We start from the raw sequence: 26,226 nt of genomic DNA, 5'->3' as shown, positions 1-26,226 counted from the left end.
TGTTCATGTAAGTACCAGGACATAATTTCTTCCTCTTTCTCACTTTTTAGCCTCCGAGGCTCATTAGTATGCAGGCCCTCCAGAGGGGTGGGGTTAATGGCTCCTCCCACATGTATCCACCTCATCACCTGCGCATGGTATCAGCGCAGAACCGCATGCCTTCGGCGCAACCCCGACTCAATGGCCAGCCGTATCCCATGATGCAGCCTCAACTTCAAAGACAGGTCAGTGCAGATACTCCAGCATGTCACGTGACAAACCCAAATGTCACACTCTTTTCTTTACTGTTATTGATTTCTATTAGAACAGAAGAAGTGAAAGAAAATTTAAGATGCTTTTTTGGATCTGTTCTGATCGAGTATCTGCAATTATTGTGATCTAGGAGAGTGAGCATTTCTGTTATTGACACCAACAAAGCGTGACATCACACAGTCACTGGCCCACACTGGAGATAGTAGGGAAATAAAATTGCAGGTTTTTAATATTGTCCTCTGTCCTGAGATGGGAAACTTTGCCTGTGACCAATGTTTAGTTATGAAAAAATATTAATTTCTGCATATTAAATAATGGTTGGACTGTGGGTAGAAACTATAACAATTATGTAACCATTATATGGGACAGTGGGACTGATGTTAAACTGATTTATTAAAATGTGTTTGTTTATTATATCAAATATATATTTGTATAATATATATATATTAGGACTGCACGATTTATCACGATTTGGCAAAGGCTTCGATTATTTAATGCGCATACCAAGACATTTTGGACAATTTCATGCTCCCAGCCAGGGAGCCAGGCCTTCTCGCCAACATCACTGCCTGACCTCACAAATGTGCTTCTTGAAGAATGGTAAAAAATTCCCATAAACACACTCCTAAACCTTGTGGAAAGCCTTCCCAGAAGAGTTGAGGCTGTTATAGCTGCAAAGGTTGGGCCAACTCCATATTAAACCCTAGGGATTAAGAATGGGATGTCATTAAAGTTCATGTACACATAAAGGCAGGCGTCCCAAAACCTTTGGCTATATATATATATATATATATATATATATATATATATATTTAAAATAAAATATTAATCTTTAAATAATTTATTAAACTAATAAAATGTTTAATTTTTAACATTAGAGTGTCGTTATTTCAGTAAGTAGTGAGTACTATAAAGTATGGTTTTCTTTAGTATGCAATTATTTCTTGGAGCTGCTAACACATTATTTTTATTCATATTGTAATTATTTTAACATGCAGTGTGTTTAACATGGAGACTGGAGTGTAAAATGCTTTTCAGATGTCAGACTAGATATCATATTTTTTTCTCATTTTTTGCATGAGAGAAAAAAAAAATTGTTGCATTTTACCTATGACTCGTATACATACCATATTCCACATTCAGAAAAGTGAATATGCCTGCTTTGTGAAAGTGTTTTTGCCGTTTTCCAACACCTTTCCCTTTTTCCTCCCCTCATAGCACTCTAATCCTGGGCATGCTGGCCCCTTCCCTGTGGCGTCGCTACACAACATTAGTGCTGCCAACCCCACCAGTCCCACCAGTGCCAGTATGGCCAATGCCCATATTCACCGCGGCCCCACCAGTCCAGTTGTCGGCCCCATAGAGCTCATACCTTCAGTCACCAACCCTGAAAACCTGCCCTGCCTGCCTGAAATCCCTCCCATTCAGGTAACTTTACCGATGCATTTTCTTAAGACTGATTGTCAGATGATTAGATGCTGTTGTGAGATTTAGTGGTTATAGATCTGGCCTGGTAACCCAAAGGTTGTAAGTTCAAACCCCAGAATGCGTGATCATGAGGGCACAAATCTAATAATTGGGTGGAAATGTAATAAAGGACATAAATGTAATAACTTTTGGGCCTAAATGTAATAAAGCATTTAAATGTAATAACTTTTGGGCCCAAATGCAATAAAGGTTCTAAACATAATTACGTTTACGGCACCTAAGGCAACGAGACAAAGACAATCCCTATACTTGGATCTGCTATTATTGTTCTTCATATAACAGATGCTTCATAACCAAAGCTGAATTGTTTTAGAGCTCTTGTGTTGCAATAAACTGACTTTGTTTTCATTATCACCAGCTTGAAGATGCCGGTTCGAGCACACTGGATAACCTCCTCAGTCGATATATTTCTGCTAGTTCGTATCCTGTTGTTGGCCCCACCAATCCCTCACCGGGACCTTCTACACATTCCCCAGGATCATCAGGTACTCCAGCATGTGGCAATTTTTGCAACAGACCTTTGACATGAATTTTTGACACGTTGTTTGGCATCCAAATGTCAGTGTAGATTAGCATACATTTAAATAATGTCATGCAATATTCATGCAGATTAGTATTTTATATGTATAATATTTATATATGCCATACTCTCCGTGCCTTCAGTACCGTATGGCTGAAACTCCCATCCAGCCATACACGCCAACCGGAGGGGCTAAGGCTGTGCTGGCTCTGCTGGCACATTAATGCATGCTCAGTGCCTCTGGCTCCGTATGGCATTATCTCCAGTGCAACCATACGCACCAACCCTGGAGCTAAGGCTGCATTAGCCCCACTGCCAACGTTAATGCGCGCCAAATGGTGTACTACCTCACCACACAACCAATCTCACCAACAACTCTAGCTAGCATATATATATATATGCATTTCACTTCATCATGCTTATTTTATTACCATGATTGTTGTTGTTGTTTTTATTTCAAAAAAGGAAATTAAGCGTATATAGAAAGGCAATAAAATGTGCCTTTCTATAATTTTTTATTTTTTTATACAAAGCCTTAAATGAAATACATTTGTAAATTATTTCTATGATTCAATGTGAATAAGTAAGTTAAGGTCATTAAATGCAATTTCTTATGACACTTAATTGGCATCCATAGTTTCATCGTCATGTCAGCAATAATCATCATCATATATTAAAGTGATAGTTCACCCAAAAATGAAAATCATCCCATGATTTACTCACCCTCAAGCTTTCCTAGGTGTATATGACTATCTTCTTTCAGACAAACACAATCGGAGATATATTTAAAAATATCCTGGCTCTTCCAAGCTTTATGATGGTTGTGAAGGGTGGCCAGATTTTGAAGCCCAAAAAAATGCATCTATCCATCATAAAAATAATCCATATGTCTCCAGGGGGTTAATAAAGGCCTTCTGAAGTGAAGCGATGGGTTTAAATATCCATATTTAAAACTTAAACTAAAATAACTAGCTTCTGGCAGACAGCCGTGCGCATACTGTGCAAGTCGACTTGAGCAACAAGAGTAACCGTGTGCGATGTATGACGCAGGATGTAGGAGTATCGTCAGCTTGGACGCCTCTCGTGGTTTAAACAAATAGGGGCTGGGCAACAAACTCAAGCTCCTCTTCTCTTATATTGAAATCCTCTGACATTTCTCTTTAAAAATGATCCTTTCAGACTTTGTGACCAGTGTTTTGTTTTGTGTTATCATCTGCACTTCCGCATACTCTTCCGCTGCAAATTGGATGCATTCAGCTGTCTGCTGGATGCTAGTTATTATAGTTAATAAAGTTTTAAATATTGATATTTTTCTTAGAAAAACCCATCGCTTCGCTTCAAAAGGCCTTTATTGACCCCCTGGAGCCGTATGGATTATATTTGTGATGGATGGATGCATTTTTTGGGCTTTAAAATCGCACCTCCCTTTCACTACCATTATAAAGCTTGGAAGAGCCGGGATATTTCTAAATATATCTCCAATTGTGTTTGTCTCAAAGAAGACATACACTTTGGATGGCTTATGGGTGAGTAAATCATGGGATAATTTTGATAATTTTTGGGTTTTCATTCCCTATAAGTTGATTTTTAACGTTTTAACATTCTCTCTCCGTGTCTCTTCTTCATTAGGTTTATCTAATTCTCACACTCCAGCTCGTCCGTCCAGCACGTCAAGCACGGGCAGTCGGGGCAGGTCAGCATTCAATGTGTAATTTACCTCAGTCCTTTAATATTTAAAATTGACTTCTTTTTTTTACAGCTGTTAATTATAGCTTAGAACTATATCTGAACAAAGACAATTATATATTTGATTTCAGAATATTGTTGAGACTGCATACAGAATTGTTATGGTGTGTCTTTCGTTTGTTTGTGTGTTTAGTTGTGGGTCAGCCGGTAGACCTGGAACGGGGAATACGACAGTGGATCAGGTGAAGGTCAAACAGGAACCGGGAGTTGAGGAAGAGTGTAGCTATTCTGGAGCAAACGTCAAAACAGAACGCTGTAAAGATGGCAGACGGAGTGCTTGCATGGTATTTATCTTCAGCTTGCAGTTTTCACTCGTCACTTAGTCCCACATGTTTCCATTTGTTTCTTTTCTTTAATCTCCTTGGACTCAAAAAAGCTTGTTTTTGTAAAGAGACCCCATATAGCACAGTTGTTTTTTAAGGTGTTCTTTTTTACAATGTGTTTACAAAAATAAGTACTGAGTAATATTAATAAACAGAATGCACTTTTTATAGGTTTAGAGTAAGGGTTTATTTTAGGGTTAGTTGCTTTTAATAATGTAATTAATTTACTGTTATTACTATAGTAAGTACATGTAACAAGGACACTAAAAAGAGAATATTTAAGATGAAAATTAGCTGAAACGTTAAATTAAATTGTGAATGAAAAGCATGATTTTTCTCTGCAGTATCTAGCTTCATTTTTTGTACATTAATAAAAAAAAGTTTAATGTGTGAAATCTGATCCAAAAAAAAACAAAAAGCTAAACCTGTTCTTTCTGGATCTGATACAGTTTGTTTCATGTTGCACAATATCTGTCTTGTTCTTATTCCTCCTTAACCAGATGAGCAGCCCAGAAGGAAGCTTAACTCCCCCTCTTCCCATCCTCGGCTCTGTGTCCACCGGTTCAGTCCAGGACATTTTAAGAACACTAGGTGAAAATGTTAAATCTGAACCACAGAGCGATCATCTCTCATCCTGTACGAACCCAAACTCCAGCGCACCTCTAACCAATGGGAACACAGGGTCAAATGGAAGTCAGCGGGGAAGCACTGCTAACGCCAACAGCCAGACCACTGTAGGAAAGGAAGACGACCCGAATGAGGACTGGTGCGCGGTGTGTCAGAATGGAGGTGAACTGCTGTGCTGTGATCGCTGTCCTAAAGTCTTCCACATGACCTGCCATATCCCAACACTCAAATCTTCTCCCAGGTAAAGAATGTGGCTTTATTAATACAAATGATGCAACACATTTAGTCTTTAAAATCTTATGACTTTTATTGTATTTTTAGCATTTCTAATCATAAATTTTAATTTTAATTTTTTTTAATTTTATTTTATTTTGTTAATATACCATATTATTGCATTCATAAATTATTTTTATTTTATTTTTGCTTTTTTATTTGATGTAAAAAGTAAGATGCCATCAATAGCACATTATTTTATTTTATTTGTTTTTTTATTTTTTATTTTATGAAGCAAGGGTTGTACCACCAGTGGCAAGTTGTCTTATAATTTTCTAAGGACCTATTTACACCTGGTCACTTTATGCATTTTTTACTGATCTGATGGCTTTTGTTGGATTATTACGTCATTATAATGTGACAAAATCCAAAACATCCAAAATAAAAGCTAGTTTTTGGACTCACGAGGAAGTTTTGAATTCTGAAACGTACAGAATATTTTTATAGTATAATGACCTCTTGTATGTCAAAAGATCAAGGAAAGTTTGATTTCTCAATTCATGACCCCTTTAACTGCCGGTGGGGCCAGCTTTACCTTTGGGTTGGCATGTACGGGGTGTGGTGGAGTCTGAACAAGTCTTTTCAATTCTTTTTTTTTTTTAAATTGTGTTAATTATTTTGTTAGACCTTCAACTAGCACTTAAACTGGGAAAACAAAATGAGTACTGAAATAAATAACTGCAAATGTCATAGAAATAGTATAACAAATGAAAGAGATGAGGGATTTTCAGGCACGTGCATGTTTAGCCAATCATAATAAAAGTAATTTACATAATGTGGTAGATAAATGTTCAGTAGCATAACAGAGAGAGAGAGAGAGAGAGAGAGAGAGCAGAAAATGTTCATGGTGCCAGAAACCTTGACTTATATTTATAAATGGACTTAGTGGTAAAAACCAAATATTTATGATCTGTTCCCTTTAGGTTTTAAGGCTTTAATTCCTGATTTTTGTGTTAATCATGTGTTGTACCCTCTTCTGATGCAGTGGAGATTGGATGTGCACATTCTGCAGAAGTCTCACAAGTCCAGAGATGGAATACAACTCTGATGACGATCCACCCAGTAAGAAGGACAAAAGTGAGACAGCAATGAGTCCAGAGGACCAACGAGTGAGTCACACTGAGAAACAAACACAGTAACAGTCAGAAAATCGGGAACCCTTATTACTTACCCCAGATTCCTTTTGAGGAATCTTGTGTCATTAAAGGTGCCCTAGAACCAGTTTTTACAAGATGTAATATAAGTCTAAGGTGTCCCCTGAATGTGTCTGTGAAGTTTCAGCTCAAAATACCCCATAGATTTTTTTTTAATAAATTTTTTTAACTGCCTATTTTGGGGCATCATTAACTATGCACCGATTCAGGCTGCGGCCCCTTTAAATCTCACGCTTCCTGCCCCCCTGAGCTCTCGACTATAATACTGTGCATTTACAAAGTTCACACAGCTAATATAACCCTCAAAATGGATCTTTATAAAGTGTTCGTCATGCATGCTGCATGCATGCGTCGGATTATGTGAGTATAGTATTTATTTGGATGTTTACATTTGATTATGAATGAGTTTGATAGTGCTCCGTGGCTAACGGGCTAACATTACACACTGTTGGAGAGATTTATAAAGAATGAAGATGTGTTTATGCATGATACAGACTGCAAGTGTTTAAAAATGAAAATAGCGACGGCTCTCTTGTCTCCGTGAGTACAATAAGAAACGATGGTAACTGTAACCACATTTAACAGTACATTAGCAACATGCTAACGAAACGTTTAGAAAGACAATTCACAAATATCACTAAAAATATCATGGATCATGTCAGTTATTATCGCTCCATCTACCATTTTTCGCTATTGTTATTACTTGCTTACCTAGTCTGATGATTCAGCTATTGTATAATTGTATAATAATTGTATAATGCCTTGAACATGAGCTGGCATATGCAAATATTGGGGGCGTACATATTAATGATCCCGACTGTTACGTAACAGTCGGTGTTATGTTGAGATTCGCCTGTTCTTCGGAGGTCTTTTAAACAAATGAGATTTATATCAGAAGGTTGAAACAATGGGAGTTTGAGACTCACTGTGTGTCATTTCCATGTACTGAACTCTTGTTATTTAACTATGCCAAGGTAAATTCAATTTTAATTTATCCCAATACTTCACGACACACTATATAATATGCATGGAAAATGCATACAGTATATTGTGAGATTATATTTGGCTCTAAAATACTAACTTTGCTAAAACATGAACCTGAGTGACCCAGCATTAGATATAATCTATAAACTTTTTTCACCAAAGTCAATGTTTTTGCAGAGTTGCAGATCCTTTAAGTACCTTCTTCTCTCTTCTCTCTGTAGCGATGCGAGCGTCTGCTGCTGCATGTCTTCTGTCATGAGCTCAGTACGGAGTTTCAAGAGCCTGTTCCTACATCGGTGAGTTTCCAGCAAGACCACAATATCCTCATTTCCCATAAAAGCAGACTTTTCTGATGAATTGCTCTTAAAGGGAAAAGCACATGTGTGTAATTAGACCATTGTTCAGTATGATCTGTAGTATTTAATTTGCTGCCTTTCTGCTAGGTCATTAACACTTTTGCAATAAAGCTTATAAAACGGCAACATCACTCACATGCACTTCTGTAGCGACACCAGTCATCAGTTTTCAAACATGTATTGAGCCTCTGGGCCATTTCCTGCTGTTATTTGTCATAGCGGGAATATGATTCTTGCGTAATTACGTTATTGTGTGAATGCAATAATGCATCAGGCTGACGGGTAATAATGTTGTCTTATATACCCCCCTCACTTTGTTCTTACGTGACTACTTCACTTCTTTCTGTAGTCCATAGTTCAGTTCCAAAACAGTTAGCTATCCTGCTGTCTTCATAGGGACCTGCCTTCTAAGGCAACACAATTTATGATGTCATTGTTGTCAGGTTTTATTCCTGATATAAAATGTAATTTAAATGTCACATTGACTACATTTACATGTGCACCAATAATGTGATTTACATGACACGAGCAAACCTCTTTGCTCCCGTTTACATGGAATTTTCATTGTTCTGATCTCTAAGAATTGTGGTTATTTATACCTCTGCTATTCACATACCTCAATGCACAGCACAAATGATGAACTCACATAGGTGTGTTACTGGTCAAACTCTTCCAGCAGTTACTGATTTGTTCGTCGATTCTTTGGTATTGGGCCTCAGTCAGTTGGATGTGCCTAAAATGTTTCAACATTAATATACTGCATTATATTCATCATGTCGCACAGTGTTGCCAATATGAACTCAGTTTCTTCAGCACACCAAAAATGCACATATGCACTTTGGTCAGAGTGGAATAGATGCCATAAAAGTATTTACCTGCGCATTTATTGTGATTTAAAATTGGCATACCACATGTTCTACTGTGATTGTCTTTGCTAGGATTATGAGCTTAATCAAAGTTTTGTTTACATGAGGTAAATTTTAATCGCAATATTGCCTAAAACTCATTATAATCGCATTATGAAGGTGCATGTAAATGTAGTCATTGACAAACAGAAATCAATCTTTCCCCATTTATAATATGAGTTGTACTTGCATGACTGGAAGGCGCTACGAAAATGCCAGCCGAGTGAACTGATTTTCCTTATGAAGGAGACTGTTCAGAATCTAGATATTAGGAAAAGCTGTAATAAGCAGCAAAAACTGAACATTTTAATTAGATGGAACCATTTTCTGTCTATATTCTTGAAATGTTTCTTTTGAATCACTATTTCCCTTAAGAGCTGAGCAATATTATGATATTATGTACTATTATAGTATCTAGTGATTAGTGCTTTTTCATTGGGATGCGCATATGATACCTTGAGTCGATGGGCAGATTATTTGGTTTTGCAACATTATAGTTTTAATGCTGAAGCCTTGATTTCTCTCCAGGTACCAAATTACTATAAAATAATAAAGCATCCAATGGATTTGACCCTGGTAAAGCGGAAACTACAGCGGAAACATCCTCTGCATTACAAGAGCACTAAAGAGTTTGTGTCCGACGTGCGGCTGGTCTTTAGCAATTGTGCCAAATATAATGAGGTGAGTTCGGGGAATGTCCTTAACCTGTTTGGGGGGTGTGATGGGATGTTGCATGTAAGAAATGAGTATTTAGAGAGTATGAAACACACTAAAGCAACACAGCATGAACATGTGATGGGTTGCATGTGTTTACTTCCTCGTATGTTCACCAGTACTAACTGTTAAAGGAATGAATTCAGTCAAGCTGAGCATTAATCAGCAGTGCTTTTCTTTTTTTGGATGTTGAGCTAGTGTTTGTCAAAGGGCTAACACACTTTTTCACTCCATTAAAGGGATGTTTATTTTAATGTTGCAAACAGTGTTTTTGTTTGAGACATTTAATTATTGTTCAGCACTTTTATTTGAACAATAAAAATAAAAATGACAATCAAATGCATGATATGAATGTCAGTTTTGCAGTCGTTCATGCCTTCTGACATTCATTCCAGACCCCATGAAGCAAACTTGACGAGTGTAACTTTATGTATTTCATATTAATACTGAAAGTTTGGGTGGGTCTTGACGAGGGCTGCACGATTTATCACATGATACGAAAAATAACACTGAAATCGTGCTTAAACGGTAATTCTTAGTGCGATTTATGAAATCGCAAAGGCTGCTATTATTATTTTTATGTGCAGCTTGTCAAAGTATGGCTCCAAATGCTAATCCGTCTGAGAGCACTGCGAGTTTGAGTCGCTTATAATGTACATTTGAAAAGGCAACACGCGTCTAACATCTTTCCAGACATGAGAAGCATTTAATAACATCATTTCCAACAAAATACAACATTTAATAACATGTTTTTACTCCAAACTCACTTCATAACGACAGTTGAGCGTCTGTGAGATGATGTGGCTTCTTACACAGAATAAGGCAGTCATGTGTTTATTAGTCATGTTTAATCAAAGCGTTTCAATCTTCTGTTTATTCAGCTACAGCAATAGTATGATGCCCATAGGGATTTCCTGGAATGACATGCGTTATCTACTTCTACGGCAGGGCATATTTGGAGTTTCTGCGCAAGAGCGCCCTCTGGTTTTCAGATGGACAGTGTTTTTAAGTCCTGTCAGTTTAAACATCAAGCACAAGAAGACTGATGTTTTCTCTTCTTTTTGAGCTAAAGTGGACATGTGCATGCAAAATTAAGACAAAATGTCCATCTTGATGAGTATCCTCGTAAGCACAGTAGGTTATGTGTTATAAACAATTGAGAAAGAAAATGGATGGGTATCATTGCATTGGATCCATGCATTCGTCTTAAAGTGACAGCAGCCTAATAAACCTGCCAATGTTAATCAAACAACAAAAGAGAGAGCAAATCAGTTTTTGTAGCTTTAATGAAGATAAATTGTATTTAATTATATTAATTATATTTAATTTGTACAGTAAAGACTATGCAGTGTTATTTTGATTATATGTAGCTGTTTATCTGAAAAACGCAAAGCACTGCTTATTTCATTTGTATCTTTATTCTGTTGTATTTATCTATATATTTTTTTATTACGCAGATGCACTCCACTAAAAAATCATTCCAGTCATCCTAGAATGATTAATTCTTTACAAACAGAGCTATTCAAATCATCTGGTGAAATTGTTTTCATATCACAATATATATTGCAGAAAAACAAAATATCGCAATGTCAGTAGTTTCCAATATTGTGCAGCCCTAATATCGATAACTTGAACTTTAAAGCAAGCATACATGGACTAAAAGCCACAAAACTCTCATTTCCATTTCATGGGGTCTTTAAAGTGTGTATGTAAAGTGTTTAGTGACTGTGAAACTGTAAAATAAAACTAAAACTGGCTCTTCTGCATTTAAAATCACATCCCATGTATACAACTGATTTTTAGTTTTACATCCCTTAGAAAGTCATTTAAGGTGTAATTTTTAGCATTTAGTTGATGTGTTTTGAATGTTGTCACATGAAGTTTGTTATTGAAAGCACGTCAGTTAATTTTACATCTGTAACAGCTGCAATTTTAAATACAGTGGCAATACATTAATAAAATTAAAGGTGTGATTTTTGACACATGAAATTTTTATAGGGATTTTTGTTTCTGTTTCACTAAAGGATGTGTACATTCCTTGTCCACTTTAGCTGATTTAAGTGGATGGATTTTATCTGGGTGTTTGGGTTCCTCACAGTGGCCTCAGAATGCTTAAAGTGCAAAAATGGGGTGTTTTTTTTTTTTTTTTTTGTGGGGAAAAATAACTGTAACTATAGTCAAATCCTCTAAGACACCCATGTTAAAAACTGTAGCACTAACACTGTCATTGTGATTTAATGAGGTTACTGAAATGTTTATTCCTGTCTAAAAACACTGCAAAATGTGGGAGACATTTTACTGTCTTCACAAGACTTGATGACTATGGCGTTCATGTCAAAGAAGCACGTTATTATTAACTATTTTGGGATTTTCTGTAATTTTCCCCTCCAGTTTATCTCCGTTGCATTTAGTTTGGTCTGTCAGCATAACTGGCACCAATTTTCTTTCTTTTTTTTCCTTTTTTTTTTTTTTTTTTTTTTTTTTAAGAGTATTTTAAGGCAAATCCCCTTCTAGTTTTCATGTGTATATATAGAGAGAAAGAGAGGCAATATGCTTAAGCCTTATAACGGAGAAGGCATTTATTATGAGCAAACCGAAAATTGTGCTCCTTGGACATTTTTAAAAACAGATGAGGTTGTGACCTCACTGTGTGTATGTTATAAAATCTTTCTTCCCCCCTTTCTTTTGTATTTTTTTTTTTCTTTTTTTGTGCTGTCGTTGCCCTTTTTAGATGTCTCGAATAATCCAGGTTTATGATGAGGAGAAACAGAGTAATGTTCAGGTAAGGTTTTGTACACCACACCGAAGGGTTCAGCAGTGCTGGCACCCAAAGCAGCCAAAATGGGAGTTTTAACCCTTTCTGTGATTCTCTCCTCCTCCTCCTCCTCCCCTTCCTCCTCCTCACCCGTTCATCCCTGGACCTGCATTCCACCTGCTTTCTCCTCACCTTTCCATACTCTTTCCCCTCTCCTCCCTCTCCTAGGCCGACTCGGAAGTGGCAGAGGCGGGCAAAGCAGTGAGTCTGCGCTTTGAGGAAAAACTGCTGGAGATTTTTCCCGACCAGACGTTCCCGGTAGTTGCGGAGAAGGAGACACGAGTCGAAGCCGATAAAGAGGATTCGGAGGACTCCGACGACGATGTGGTACAACCAAAACGCAAACGTTTAAAAGTGGACGCTGAGAAACTGATGCACATCAAGTGAAGAAACCGAGGAAACTTCTTCAGCGAGAAATAAACTGTCTTCCTCTCAAGCTCAGTCTTATTCTGCTCTCTGAAGGGTGGGATAATACTGGAACTGATGCGATTCAGATGCTTCATTTATTTCATGTTCTCCCCACCCCTGACGATACATTGTACATACTGCGTGAGAACTTTCAAACTTGCATTGTGGCATTGTCATCGGAGGACGAAGAATGAATCGTTGAGTGTCGATGAAGACACTTGTACAGATTTAAATAGTCTTGCTTTGGTCTGATTTAGTAAATGACATTCTTTTCTTTTTTTTTTCTTTCTTAAACTGAGTTATTATTATTATTATTATTATATTTGTAAATCTATTGTGAATGATACTTTATAAATGATACACTCATCTCTCCCTCCCGTTGTATGATAAAGTTTATCATATATGGTCCAGCAGCTTCTTTTGCATGTGTATTTTCTTATTTCTACAGTTCAAATCCCTTCAATAGGGGAAAGTTTGATCTTTATTTTCAATAAAACGGTGACCTCTGTATTGTTTTAAAGTTTAATCACAGTCCCTTTTAGTTCAAAAGCTGCATATTAAATGGGTGTTTGTCTGTTGCACCTGACAAAATTTACATTTTATTTTGCCAAATTAATTCTCAAAACTAGAATGACTTTCCACAAGTGAATGCAATAGAATCACATGACATGCATTCAGACAATTCAACTATATAATGAAGTTAGATTTTAACTGAAAGGTTGAACTGTGTTCTGTGCCAAAGGTATTTGTATAGGTGTTAGATTGTGACACAAAGTAAATTTAATATTTGCAACATTTCAGAATGGTTTGATATTTATGCATTTTCCATTTTCAGTGACTTATTTGGTGAGTCACAGTTGATTTAATCAGTACATAATTGATAACTGTCAGGTTTTATTTGTTCATCGAGACATGTTTCCACTAATGCTCAACCTGTGTGTCTTGTTTCCTGGGCAATAATAGTGAACATTTTCAAAATCTTTAGTCAAAACTATACAGGTAATGGCTTAAAAACCGAAATGACTCCATTGCTTTAGGTTTGATCCTCTTTTTGCGTCACGGTTGAGCGTCATGTTTTGCTGAATGGGCATTTGTGAAGTCGAGCGTGATGATCAGCTGATATGACCGGAGCAGTTTGTGTCTGGAGGTGACGGAGCGTTACTTTGCCAAGGTAAAGAAAACGTTTAAACTGATTTTTTTTAAACCTCTCTCTCTATATTGTTTAGACGCATGAAGCTTTTAGTTTTAAAAATGTACATACGGCTCGAAGCTGTAATCAACAGTGTACTGCTACAAAAACAAAAAAACACCAACTTCACACCGATCTGTGAAAATGTGAGACATGCTGAGGACAATGTTTGAATTCAGTGGGAAAATGACTTTTACAGATGTACTGTTACTTAGGTCAAGCATATTTATTATATGATATTTATCATCAAATCATAGTCAGACTTTAAAGTTTCTTCCTTCATTCAGTGATTGCGAAAATAACAAGCTTCGACTTGCACATTATAGGGTTTGAAATGGCTGAACAATTTGAATGGATTAGTAAAATGAACGAATCTGAATCATTCGAGCTGTTCTTCTGTAACTCAGGAGTAGAAATGATACTAATACATGTTTGCAGCTTGATTACATGACAGTTTATTAAAACATATAGGAACAGCGCTTATTTTAATAATTTATAAAAACGTACAAAATGTTCCACGCAAGATATAATTTGTAGAACAATTTAGAATCGCATAATGTAATTTCAGAATTACATTTATGATTTATATAGATCAGCGGTAATATTTAATTGACCACGTGACGCGTTTACGTCATGACGCAAACTAAAGCTGAATCGTTCTTTTAACCGGATCTCCTAAACGAACTGTTCAAAAGAATCGATTATCAAAAACGAGTCGCACTTGCGCGAGGCGTTTGGTTTTGTGAAACGCACCTCAATCATATACAAATGCAGAAGCGCAACGGTTACAGCTGCGGTCGCAACGGTCACAACCGCAGAACGGAAGTAAGGGGCGGGGCTTAAACAGTCAACAGTTTTCACATGGATTGGATCAATATCAACAATATTTAACAACAATACCTTTAAATAAAGTGACTTTTCTGTTCATTCATGCATATGATATCATAATGTACAATGAGCATTTTTTTTATACAAACATTTTTGCCTCGCCATTCACTTCTTTGGCTGAGGTTCAGTGATCTTAACCGTATACATAATAAATACTTATTTATTTAAATAAATATATTAAATATATTTATTATGTCTATGATCTCAACCCACTAACAACGCAAATAAATAAATAAATAAATAAAAGCCCTCTAGCTTCCGGTTTCTTTACTGCATGATGACGTCGCGCTTCAACCATCCAATCACAGCGCTAAGCGATTACCTCGTTGTTTTGACGACTGGTTTGTTTTCCTTCTCTAGGTGACTGCGGAAAAGATCGACATACTTCTGTTATTCTACCTCAGCGGCCGAAGATCTACACTACAGGTAATGAGCTAGATGTGTTTGTATTTATTAAAGCATTTTAACGTCTTCTGCTTCAGCTCAGTGTTTTAACTGCACTGTACCTTTGTGTTGCTATCAACACATTTGTTTTCATAAGAATGCCGCCTGGGCTGTTTGCTTAATTATATGTTTCATTTCTGCCGTTTTCCAAGTGATGTCGGGTGGGCTTGTGCTCGGTGGAGATGGAAACTTCAGCTCTCTCTGCCCACATGGCATCGATTGGATTTGGAATGGACTGGGGAATGTGCCCAGGATGGCTGGGACGTCGCCAGTGTAGTTCTGGGATTGCTGTCAATAGTTTGCTTCATGGTGTCCTCACTACCGTAAGTACGCCAATTCTTAGAAGAGGATGCTGTTGCTCTGTGGATGCCTTAGTTTTGCCATATTAGAAATAAAGTGTTCATTCAGGCACTATCATATCATACCACTCAAAAAGTTGGTGTCAGTAAGATTTTTTCTTTTAAATTAAATTAATACTTTTATTTAGCAATGATATATTACATTATTCAAAAGTGACAGTAAAGACATTTATAATGTTACAATATATTTCTATTTCAAATAAATCCTGCTCTTTCTATTCATCAAAGGATCCTGAAAAAATGTATCATGGTTTCCACAATAATATTAAGCAGCTGTTTTTTCTTTTTCAACACTGATAATAATAAAATGATCATAAGAAATATTTCTTATTAGAATGATTTCTGAAGGATCATGTGACACTGAAGATGCTGAAAATTCAGCTTTATATCAGGAATAAATTACATTTTAAAAAATATTCAACTAGAAAACAGTTACACTGCCCTCCAAAAGTTTGGAAACACCCCTGGCAAAGTGTGGTTTTGGACGATATCAGCATAAATCCTTATCATTTTTTGCTGCAAATACATTACAGTAACTTGACATTATCATTAAAGACCAGCAATAATAATTTTTATTTTGATTACATAATAATGGCAATATAATCATGTCAAAGTCAGACATGCCCCTTTGCCAGCTGTGATGCCTGGTTTAAACTTGGCCCAGGTTTGTAAAAGTTTTTTTGGGTCAGCACACCTTAATAGCTTCAACAACTGATTGCAAATTAAGTTTAGAATACAATGAACCAATTAGAACCCAGTTTAGGTCAGATAGCTGCTAATGGTGGATATTTTGATGAATCGAAAATTTAAGTTTTTTCTATGTATAATCATAATCTATGTATAATAAATTATCAGTGCAAAATTATCACAAATTAAAAAAGATTCATGCCGATATTGTCCAAAACCCCACTTTTCTAGGGCGTTTCCAAACTTTTGGAGGCCAGTATATTTGAACTGTGTGTACAAATATTTACAGTATTACTGTTTTTACTGCATTTTTCTATCAAATAAATGCAGCTTTGGTGAGCATATTTAAAAAACATTTAAAAAAAAAATCTTACCGACCCCAAACTTTTGAAAGGTAGTGTATAAATGTAAAGTGACATTTTCCACATGATGAGAAATCATCCTGTCTGTTAATGTAGGCAATACTACAGTTCCTGCAAGACAGGAAATATGGACAAAGCTCTGTCTATTTGGTTTCTGTTATTGTGGCTGGCAGGTGATTCGTGTAATCTTATTGGATCGTTCTTGGCAGATCAACTTCCACTACAGGTAAGGAACATTTTTCATTTGTCGATTTGGATCAAATCTCTGCTAAATTAATTAATACGTATATTCGGGAAAATCACCCTAATTGATTCATGATTGATCCTAGTTTTTCTGTAGTTTTAAGTGATGCCTGGTTTTATTATCATCTTGTTTCTCCTTTAGAAATACACTGCAGTTTACTACGTCCTGGCAGACTTGCTAATGCTGTTCATGTACATGTACTATAAACTAAAGAATAAAGCATCTAGGGGTGAGTTGGAAACCATACCTTGTGACTTGTAATGTTGGTTAAATGTATTGTAAGTAATTGGTTGCTTTCAAGGACATACCTTGCTTTAATTCATTTTTATTTAATATAATATTAATATTTATATTTTATTTCAGTTTTATTTAAATTCCCAAAGACGATTTTAATAGCTTTAGTTAACAATAACATCAGTGCTCAAGAACGCCTCTGACAGTATCACTGTATATTCCTCCCTGACCCTCGGCCTTCACAGTCTGTTATGAGAATGTGCTGATGCCTGACACACTGATTCATGGAACTGTCTTTCTCCTCTGTAGACAGTAACAGTGCATTGCTGAATGCAGTTAGCATGCTGTGTCTTCTGGGAATTACATCTCCCCTCCTTAGCCTCCCCGGCTCCACCCTAGAAGATCAGATGCCAGCGGGGTTCAAGGGTCGGGCACTGCTGGCCGTGGAGGGGGACAAAAGTTTGGTGCAGGTGACTAGAGTTCTTTTATCGTTGAGTTGAGTTGCACTTAATTAATAGTGATCGACCGATGTATCTGTTTACCGATATTTTTCCCGATATTTAAGCATTTTTCCATAATCGGGTATCGGTTTTGTAATATCGGATTCGCCGATTTACGGCGCCATCTTGTGGCCGTTTTGAGATTTCCGCCATTGCAGCCCGGGCGTCTGAGGAGATCAGTCAACAACAACTCAGTGCACAGGTAAAGTATATGTTCTACTTGGTTTGCTTTAATTAATCAACTTTATTTAATATAACAAACATGCACAAATGAGATCTGAGACATAAATTCCTGATATAGTTAATTTATGCAGCTTGTTTCTAAACAATTGAGACGAACTCATTGAGTCACGTAGTGTAATTCGTCATGTCCTGCCCCCAAAAAAAAGACGTAACTTTACATGAATTAAATAAAACAGACATGAATGAGTGCATGTTGAAAATAAAAGCGCTGAATTTAATTCTCTATCTGTTGTATTTGCTCACCATTAGTCTAGAAGAAAAAGTTCGTTCATATTGCTTAGCAACTGACGGATGATCAGGAGGCTTAACCACGGCCACTGAATGAAACTTTTGACAAGATTATCTTGTTTAAACACCCTAGATTATATTATCATTTACTACATAACAATTATTTCGCTAATACACATAAATATAGCCTACCGCTTTGTGGAAATTAATTATTTATTATCTCCATGCGCGATCGCGGTTGATTAAGTTATAGTCAAACAGCACTTTGTCAGTTGGCATCCACCAATATGTTATAATCATTTTTGTGCTTTATTTTTTTACCTCAAAGCTTTTATTTTAAAACAAAGACACTTAGTAACAGTGCACTTTAATTTTTTGGACTCAGACCCCTCTATTTATTTGTGTATAAATATAAAGTTTTTTTTTTTTGTATGCAAAGAGGGAGTGATTGTTATAAATAAAATGGTTTGTTCAGCTCATTTGTGTTGTAATAATTGTCAAAAACAGAAATATAACAGTAAATAAATATCGGTTCTGCATATCGGTTATCAGGTACATAAACATGCAAGTAATCGGTATCGGTATCGGTTAAAAAAAATCAATATCGGTCGATCACTATTAATTAATTTACGTGGTTTCAGCATTGGTTTGGGACTTGATGTTTTCGTGTTTTTCAGCCCTTCACCACAAAGGAGATTATAGGTTTTGTCATCGGCTCTTTGTCTTCAGTACTCTATTTATGCTCCAGATTACCACAGATGTACACTAATGTAAGTATTACACTGATGTTGATTCTCACATGATCAATCAAGAACATGTCCAGATCATAATTAAAAGAAAGACATCTCAATTGATTTATAGTTTAATTATAATGAATTTATACTTTTTTTCAAAAAACAAAAATAGGCTTTCTTCTTTTTGCAAAACAATTTAGTATATTTTTAGGACTATTAAAGCAGGGTGAGTCCTCATATTCCTTTCTGTGTCAAGATTTGAGCATTTAGAAACAAAATATGATTTATGAGACAGTTGTTGTCAGATTTCATTGGTGATTTCAAATATGACATTTAATTAAGCTTGGTGAACAGCTTTGGAGAATTTGATATTTCCCCATTCAAAGAGATAGGAGCTGCACTTGAATGCCCAAGAGGCGTTTCAAAGATGGCCGCAGAGTGAAATGACTTGCCTTAAAGGGACTTTGGCCTAACTCTTTCCCTGGCATTGATGAGATTTTCTGTCATTTGTGACTTAATACTTCCTCTCTATTTTTCTGTGAATCTGTGTTTTCACTGTTATACATTAGGGGGCGCTGAACATGATTGCCAATCATTCAACAGCATATAAGCAAAGACTATAGAATTAACACAAGATGCGTCACTCGTATTGTTTTGAATGGGAGTAAGTGCAATGCACAATATGGCGGACTAAGTCCTGCCTCCTAAATAAGAGCCAGTCAATTGGTAAAGTCATTGCGTCACTGCAGCTGCCATTAGAAGCTCCGGTTGCTATAGAAACAGTCAGACGCACGCTTCCTATTGAGACGCACACTTAGGACTGCGCATGCACATTGGCTTGATCCAGCCTGAAAAATGCCATTTTTTTTTGTCATGATTTGAGCATTTAGAAACACAATTTATGAGACAGTTGTTGTCAGATTTCATTGGCGATTTCAAATTTGAAATTTAATCGAAAGCTTGGCAAACGGCTTTGGAGAATTTGATTTTTCTCCATTCAAAGAGACAGGAGCTGCACTTGAATGCCGACTTGTCTTAAAGGGACTTTGATATAAGACAAAACTGCCTAAAGTTACTGAGAAAAATGTTGAACCCATGAAGAGGAATATGAGTCAAACTACTCCATCTATATTTTGATCATAGTTCTGATCCAGATGAAGTCCTTGACAAAAGCACAAAATAATGTACCCACATTCAAGTGTTGATAATCGAATAACTGAATATGATACAAAAATGCTGCCGCTGGCAACTTAACAAACGCTGGCAGCGAAAGTGTTATTTGATGAATGCATTTAGTACAGCTACAGATATTATTCAAACATTTTCATGGTTCATATGCCCTCAGATCTGTAAGTTAAAGATATACATTTGTTGCTTCTTAGTGTAATGTAAATATATCTTGCTGTCTTGCAGTTTCGGAGGAAGTCAACAGAGGGCGTGTCTTTTTTCCTGTTTGCTCTGGTAATTCTGGGAAACACAACGTATGGCATCAGTGTGCTACTGAAGAACCCAGATCCTGGGCAGGGAGAGGCCAGCTACATCGTGCACCACCTCCCCTGGCTCATCGGCAGCCTGGGAACGCTCTCGCTGGACCTTATAGTATCCTTTAAAGCCACATTTACACCACTGAGCTGTTAGTGAGGTGCTGGGAGAGGATCATACAGCTACGAAAAGATGTGAAATGTCTGCATGCATTATAAACATAAGAATATGGAGGACTTAACAGACTCATGAAATGCTGTGAGAATAGTGCCATACAAAAAATCATAATAGTCCTAAAGCAGGCTTTATTTTAATAGCTTATTTTAATATATTAATGTTTTATTTTTATAATATAATAATGGATAAATGTTTTATACAGTGCACCAGGTTTAACTGTGTTGGTTAAATTTCATAAATTGATTAATTGATGAAAGTTTGTTTTGACAACATGCAGTCAAAGGTCACATGCCTCAAAATTGCATACATGTTTGAGCCACTGTATGTTTGACATTCTGGATCACTTGAGGTCACGTATATTGACAAAACTCTGATTGTTGCCAAAGCATCCAACTACATTTCTGAGGTCATGTGACTTCCTTTCATGTGAAGCACATTTGTCAGAATCCCATGAGCACTGAGCCTTGTTTAAATTCATTCAGGAATAATTTTCCAAAATTTTGCCTTAACACTTTTCTTCAGATATCCGTGCAGTTCATGATGTACAGCAAATCTCCTCGGGATTCTGCAGATGGAGATGAAGAGACAGCTGCTCTCCTCCAAAACTGAACTATTTTCATTCCTGCTGTGATTGGATGAAATGCTGGAGATGTTTTTGAGCATCACATTTCCACAGCCACAGCTGACAGACAAAAAAAAAAACTTTTTTTCCCCCTAATAGTTTTAAGATTTTTTTTTTTTTTTTATCAGTAGGTTTTATACCTCACAGTGTCAGTGGTTAAAGATATTTTTGGTCTGATGGTAAATAGTTAACATTCTTAACTGGTTCAATGTTTGGCACCAAAGGGACTTATTAAAACACTTTTGTAATGTTTGTACTGTACTTCAGAATTCACAAAATCTTTTTTTGTTTTTTTACAACTCGTGCAATCATGTAAATTTTCTTTTGTACAGTGGAATAAACGTTGCATTCAGCGGCTCTAGCAGTCTTGACAAAAAAAAAACTGAAAATGGGCCGCTGTCAATCTGTGTACTGTAATGATAGGCTGTTTTCATGTAATCTATTGTAGAAATGTTCTGGTATTGTAAAGATTTTAATCTTTATATTGTGGCCTTTGATTTGATTTTGTACTGCATTGTCCGTCACTTGGTAACTTCTTTTATTGAAGTTCTTATTTTTAAGTCTTATTTGACTTTGTGCCTTTTGTTTTTGTTGTTCTGTATCCCAGCCACAACACTCACTAAAGAATTTTGTTTTTCTGAGGCCAAACTTGCTTGATCTGTTTCTTCTCTTGGTGTGTGGTTCAGGTAACCCTTATGTTATGAGGACAAATTGTCCCCACAAAGATGGCAATATCTGAAATACTTTTCCTTATGGGGACATTTTTTGATCCTAATGAGGAAAAAAGCTTATAAATCATACTAAAAGATGTTTTTTGAAAATGTAAAAATGCAGAAAGTTCTCTGTTATGGGTAGGTTTAGGGTTGGAAAATACAGTATGATAAAGCATTAAGCTACAAGAAGCAGTGGTTCACATTGAATTTAGAGCAGTTTATTAAAAAACCCTTTTAGCTGTTCTAAATTCACTGTAAATTACGCTGTAACAGGGCTGCTTTTATAAACCGGTTATTCCACATACCTGGTAAGGTTTCATAAAATAAACACAGACACAAAAATTTATGCTATTTATAAAAAAAAATATTCTTCCACCAAACAATGTAGTTCTTCAGAAGCTAAATGTTTGCCATGCAACACAGATGCAGTGGCGCAGTAATACTGATGTAATTAGGTCACAGGTGTTTGTAGAGTAATTTACAGTGGTCTCGAATGCAGCTCAACCAATCACAATCAAGAACCAGAATTTTTTTCTAAAAATCATGTCTAAGGAATATCCCCATAAATCAATCTTTACATCTTCATATTTTTCTTTTTTTTGCAAGCAAATAATCAACATAAAACTGCTTTTGCAACTCATTTTGCTTCAGTAATGTGATGAATGAGAAAATGCATAATCTTTCAGGAATTGACTAGATTTTGACAAGTGGGTGTTAAATAAGGAACCGCAGTCAGAGCTGAATGTGAGTTCAGTGGATTGCACATCACAGTTAAAGAAGCATTTCGACGAAAGCCAAAGGTCATGTTCATCTGCTGGAGAATCTTGAGGTATCTCAATGATAATGCTTAGTTCCAAATATATTACATATTGTAGGATAGATTTAAAGTTAATGAAACCTGAGATTTATACGTGACCCATGCTGGCAAAATGATTCAGAATGCACACGGGCTAATTTCAAGCTACAGGCGAAACAAGTGAAAAATGTCAAGTTTGGTCTATTTTGAGGTTTTTACAACAATTAGTTCATTAAGCCCTCGTCTAGCGATCCCAATGCTCCAAATAGCAATTAAACATCTAAAAGTATTTTTATTTGTACGTATTCTGACAGGAGTACCATTCGTTTAACCATGAAAAATGCTGCTTTTCTCTGCTCGCTTCTTGACGACTGACGCTTCCCTCAGCACAAGTTTGGTATCTTTGTGAATATTCATAGCGAATTCTCGATGGCATGAGTCTGACCAATATAATGTGTTTTTCAAACTCATGCTGATGTACACAAAACGATCTAACTCATGCAGACTGACAGATCCAAAGTGTGCGCACAAAGACACCTCAGACAGTGTGCAATCCTGATATACACATATACAGTGGGTACGGAAAGTATTCAGACCCCCTTAAATATTTCACTCTTTCTTATATTGCAGCCATTTGCTAAAATCATTTAAGTTCACTTTTTTTCCTCATTAATGTACACACAGCACCCCATATTGACAGAAAAACACAGAATTGTTGACATTTTTGCAGATTTATTAAAAAAGAAAAACTGAAATATCACATGGTCCTAAGTATTCAGACCCTTTGCTCAGTATTTAGTAGAAGCACCCTTTTGATCTAATACAGCCATGAGTCTTTTTGGGAAAGATTCAACAAGTTTTCACACCTGGATTTGGGGATCCTCTGCCATTCCTCCTTGCAGATCCTCTCCAGTTCTGTCAGGTTGGATGGTAAACATTGGTGGACAGCCATTTTTAGGTCTCTCCAGAGATGCTCAATTGGGTTTAAGTCGGGGCTCTGGCTGGGCCATTCAAGAACAGTCACGGAGTTGTTGTGAAGCCACTCCTTCGTTATTTTAGCTGTGTGCTTAGGGTCATTGTCTTGTTGGAAGGTAAACCTTCGGCCCAGTCTGAGGTCCTGAGCACTCTGGAGAAGGTTTTCGTCCAGGATATCCCTGTACTTGGCCGCATTCATCTTTCCCTCAATTGCAACCAGTCGTCCTGTCCCTGCAGCTGAAAAACACCCCCACAGCATGATGCTGCCACCACCATGCTTCACTGTTGGGACTGTATTGGACAGGTGATGAGCAGTGCCTGGTTTTCTCCACACATACCGCTTAGAATTAAGGCCAAAAAGTTCTATCTTGGTCTCATCAGACCAGAGAATCTTATTTCTCACCATCTTGGAGTCCTTCAGGTGTTTTTTAGCAAACTCCATGCAGGCTTTCATGTGTCTTGCACTGAGGAGAGGCTTCCGTCGGGCCACTCTGCCATAAAGCCCCGACTGGTGGAGGGCTGCAGTGATGGTTGACTTTCTACAACTTTCTCCAATCTCCTGACTGCATCTCTGGAGCTCAGCCACAGTGATCTTTGGGTTCTTCTTTACCTCTCTCACCAAGGCTCTTCTCCCCCGATAGCTCAGTTTGGCCGGATGGCCAGCTCTATGAAGGGTTCTGGTTGTTCCAAACGTCTTCCATTTAAGGATTATGGAGGCCACTGTGCTCTTAAGTGCAGCAGAAATTTTTTTGTAACCTTGGCCAGATCTGTGCCTTGCCACAATTCTGTCTCTGAGCTCTTCAGGCAGTTCCTTTGACCTCATGATTCTCATTTGCTCTGACATGCACTGTGAGCTGTACGGTCTTATATAGACAGGTGTGTGGCTTTCCTAATCAAGTCCAATCAGTATAATCAAACACAGCTGGACTCTAATGAAGGTGTAGAACCATCTCAAGGATGATCAGAAGAAACAGACAGCACCTGAGTTAAATATATGAGTGTAACAGCAAAGGGTCTGAATACTTAGGACCATGTGATATTTCAGTTTTTCTTTTTTAATAAATCTGCAAAAATGTCAACAATTCTGTGTTTTTCTGTCAATATGGGGTGCTGTGTGTACATTAATGAGGAAAAAAATGAACTTATATGATTTTAGCAAATGGCTGCAATGTAACAAAGAGTGAAACATTTAAGAGGGTCTGAATACTTTCCGTACCCACTGTAGCTACACAGAATTACACTATTTCAAAACTTCTGTCTTGGGAGCATTCATACAAACATTATGTCTTAAGTGAACGTTTGGTTAACTGTTGGAAAAAAAAAAAAAAAAAAAACATCTGATGTGTAACATTATATTCAGTAGGTCTTATTATATAGGCTGTCTGCTTCATTAATGTTAATCAAACAATTGTAAAATCATGGAAAAAAGTTGAATATATATATTTTTCCCATAGATATGGGTTTTGTCTTGGTTTGTGCCAAATCTGGTGCTATTACCAGGGATTTTAAGGTATAGTTGTTCGGTGATTTTGTTTTGGAACCTTCAGAAAACTTTAATTTGGTTTTTCTCAAAATTGACTTTGTTGACTCTATTGACTTCAAACAGGTGTAGCTCAGTCATTTTTTTGTCAGATTTCAACAAATCATACATAATTTTTTAATAGAAAAAGTTTTTTTTTTTTTTTTTGCTTATTGCAACTCATTTTGCCAGCACAGGGCACACATTTTTTGTTTGTTATAAATGCAGGATTCAAAAACCTAGTGGGTTACCCTACTATCTTCTAACGCAGTTAAAAAAAGAACCTCATATAATATCCATCAGTGTTATTTTAGGCTTATTTATATACTATTATAGTATTTATTAGTACTTTGAATTTGCTTTTATTTTCCACATTTTCAGTTTTCATTGTAATTTCAGTTTTTAGTTTTAGCAATTTAGCAATGTGTTTTTGTCATTTTTTTAATACTTGAACTTGAGTTAGTTGCTCCAGCAACATTTCTAATATTCATTCATTTATTTTATTTCAGCTTTATTTCAATTAATGAAAATGATTATTAATTATTAACACAGCAGACCAATGTTGTGTAAAATTGAGCTTGCAATGCATTATGGGATTTTTAGTGATATGTGCAGGGTTGCCAAGTTGAACTGGGCTACGTTTAAACTGTTGCCACAGGTTTATTTTTCCCCCTTGGGTTAAAGGATTGACATATTGCATAAATTATATTTGACTGAAATGCTTGTATTGAAATATTTTATCTTCTAGTACCAAAGATAAAACTGTGCTACACGTCACGTTTTGTGAAGGAGTGTCACCAGGATCCTTAATTTGTGCCGTGTTTGTGATCATTACAATATAGTGGTTTTCAGTTTGCATAACAGTGACTGTAAAATATGTATTTTAGGTACGGGAGTGGCATATTTTGAGTTTTGATATTTATGGTATGGTCATTGAGCTACTATTGATTGGCCTTTGGGCTAGTTTTGTTACGAAGACCTGGCAACCTTGAATATGTGTGATGCCTTTGAATTTGGCTAAAAGAAGGTTTTTTTTGTTTGTTTTTTTTTAAAGCTGTGTAATTGTGCCGCCTACCTTTCGGAACAACCTTTGCGTGGCTTTTGTGCTAATGCTTCCTTAAAATCCTGCCTATGCTTTTTTGAGTCTCTGACACATTTTTTCATTTCAGGAAGCTCCTCATTCTACCCCATGGTTCATATCAGCAGCCCTGTTGTTCCTGGAAAAACACGTCTATGTTGTTTTTCCTCATTACAACAGTGGCTGT

General features: G+C 36.6%; 2 protein-coding genes and 1 long non-coding RNA gene across 8 annotated transcripts in view; 2 read left to right on the top strand and 1 right to left on the bottom strand.

Moving 5' to 3' along the window:
• Positions 1 to 13,073, top strand: part of trim33 (tripartite motif containing 33) — a 29,609-nt gene extending 16,536 nt beyond the window's left edge. The window contains exons 10-20 of one of the 4 annotated variants that reach the window (XM_048211230.1): positions 51 to 224; positions 1,471 to 1,680; positions 2,099 to 2,225; positions 3,890 to 3,953; positions 4,140 to 4,290; positions 4,830 to 5,197; positions 6,215 to 6,338; positions 7,589 to 7,663; positions 9,157 to 9,309; positions 12,074 to 12,124; positions 12,326 to 13,073. In XM_048211230.1, the coding sequence (XP_048067187.1) occupies positions 51 to 224; positions 1,471 to 1,680; positions 2,099 to 2,225; positions 3,890 to 3,953; positions 4,140 to 4,290; positions 4,830 to 5,197; positions 6,215 to 6,338; positions 7,589 to 7,663; positions 9,157 to 9,309; positions 12,074 to 12,124; positions 12,326 to 12,544 (1,716 nt within the window). In that variant the 3' untranslated portion in view covers positions 12,545 to 13,073. Of the gene's footprint in view, positions 1 to 50; positions 225 to 1,470; positions 1,681 to 2,098; positions 2,226 to 3,889; positions 3,969 to 4,139; positions 4,291 to 4,829; positions 5,198 to 6,214; positions 6,339 to 7,588; positions 7,664 to 9,156; positions 9,310 to 12,073; positions 12,125 to 12,325 lie in introns of all 4 variants that reach the window. The other 3 variants (XM_048211229.1, XM_048211232.1, XM_048211231.1) reach the window with 3 other exon arrangements.
• Positions 5,956 to 26,226, bottom strand: part of LOC125280593 — a 42,439-nt gene continuing 22,168 nt past the window's right edge. The window contains exons 4-6 of one of the 3 annotated variants that reach the window (XR_007187662.1): positions 8,340 to 8,456; positions 7,566 to 7,729; positions 5,956 to 6,348 (exon numbers count right to left, since the gene is read on the bottom strand). This is a non-coding gene — a long non-coding RNA (uncharacterized LOC125280593). The remainder of the gene's footprint in view (positions 6,349 to 7,565; positions 7,730 to 8,339; positions 8,457 to 26,226) is intronic. The other 2 variants (XR_007187663.1, XR_007187661.1) reach the window with 2 other exon arrangements.
• Positions 13,592 to 21,606, top strand: slc66a1 (solute carrier family 66 member 1). The gene is given in 10 exon segments (XM_048211234.1): positions 13,592 to 13,736; positions 15,003 to 15,068; positions 15,239 to 15,319; positions 15,322 to 15,409; positions 16,591 to 16,720; positions 16,880 to 16,967; positions 17,282 to 17,442; positions 18,621 to 18,713; positions 20,091 to 20,276; positions 20,859 to 21,606. Coding segments are annotated over 8 exon segments (912 nt in total). The 5' UTR covers positions 13,592 to 13,736; positions 15,003 to 15,068; positions 15,239 to 15,240; the 3' UTR covers positions 20,946 to 21,606.

Source organism: Megalobrama amblycephala, linkage group LG12 (assembly GCF_018812025.1).
Source record: "Megalobrama amblycephala isolate DHTTF-2021 linkage group LG12, ASM1881202v1, whole genome shotgun sequence".
Taxonomy (NCBI): Eukaryota; Metazoa; Chordata; class Actinopteri; order Cypriniformes; family Xenocyprididae; genus Megalobrama; species Megalobrama amblycephala.
The sequence above is the reverse complement of the archived record's forward strand: the minus strand, read 5'-3'. Positions and strand labels throughout refer to the sequence as shown.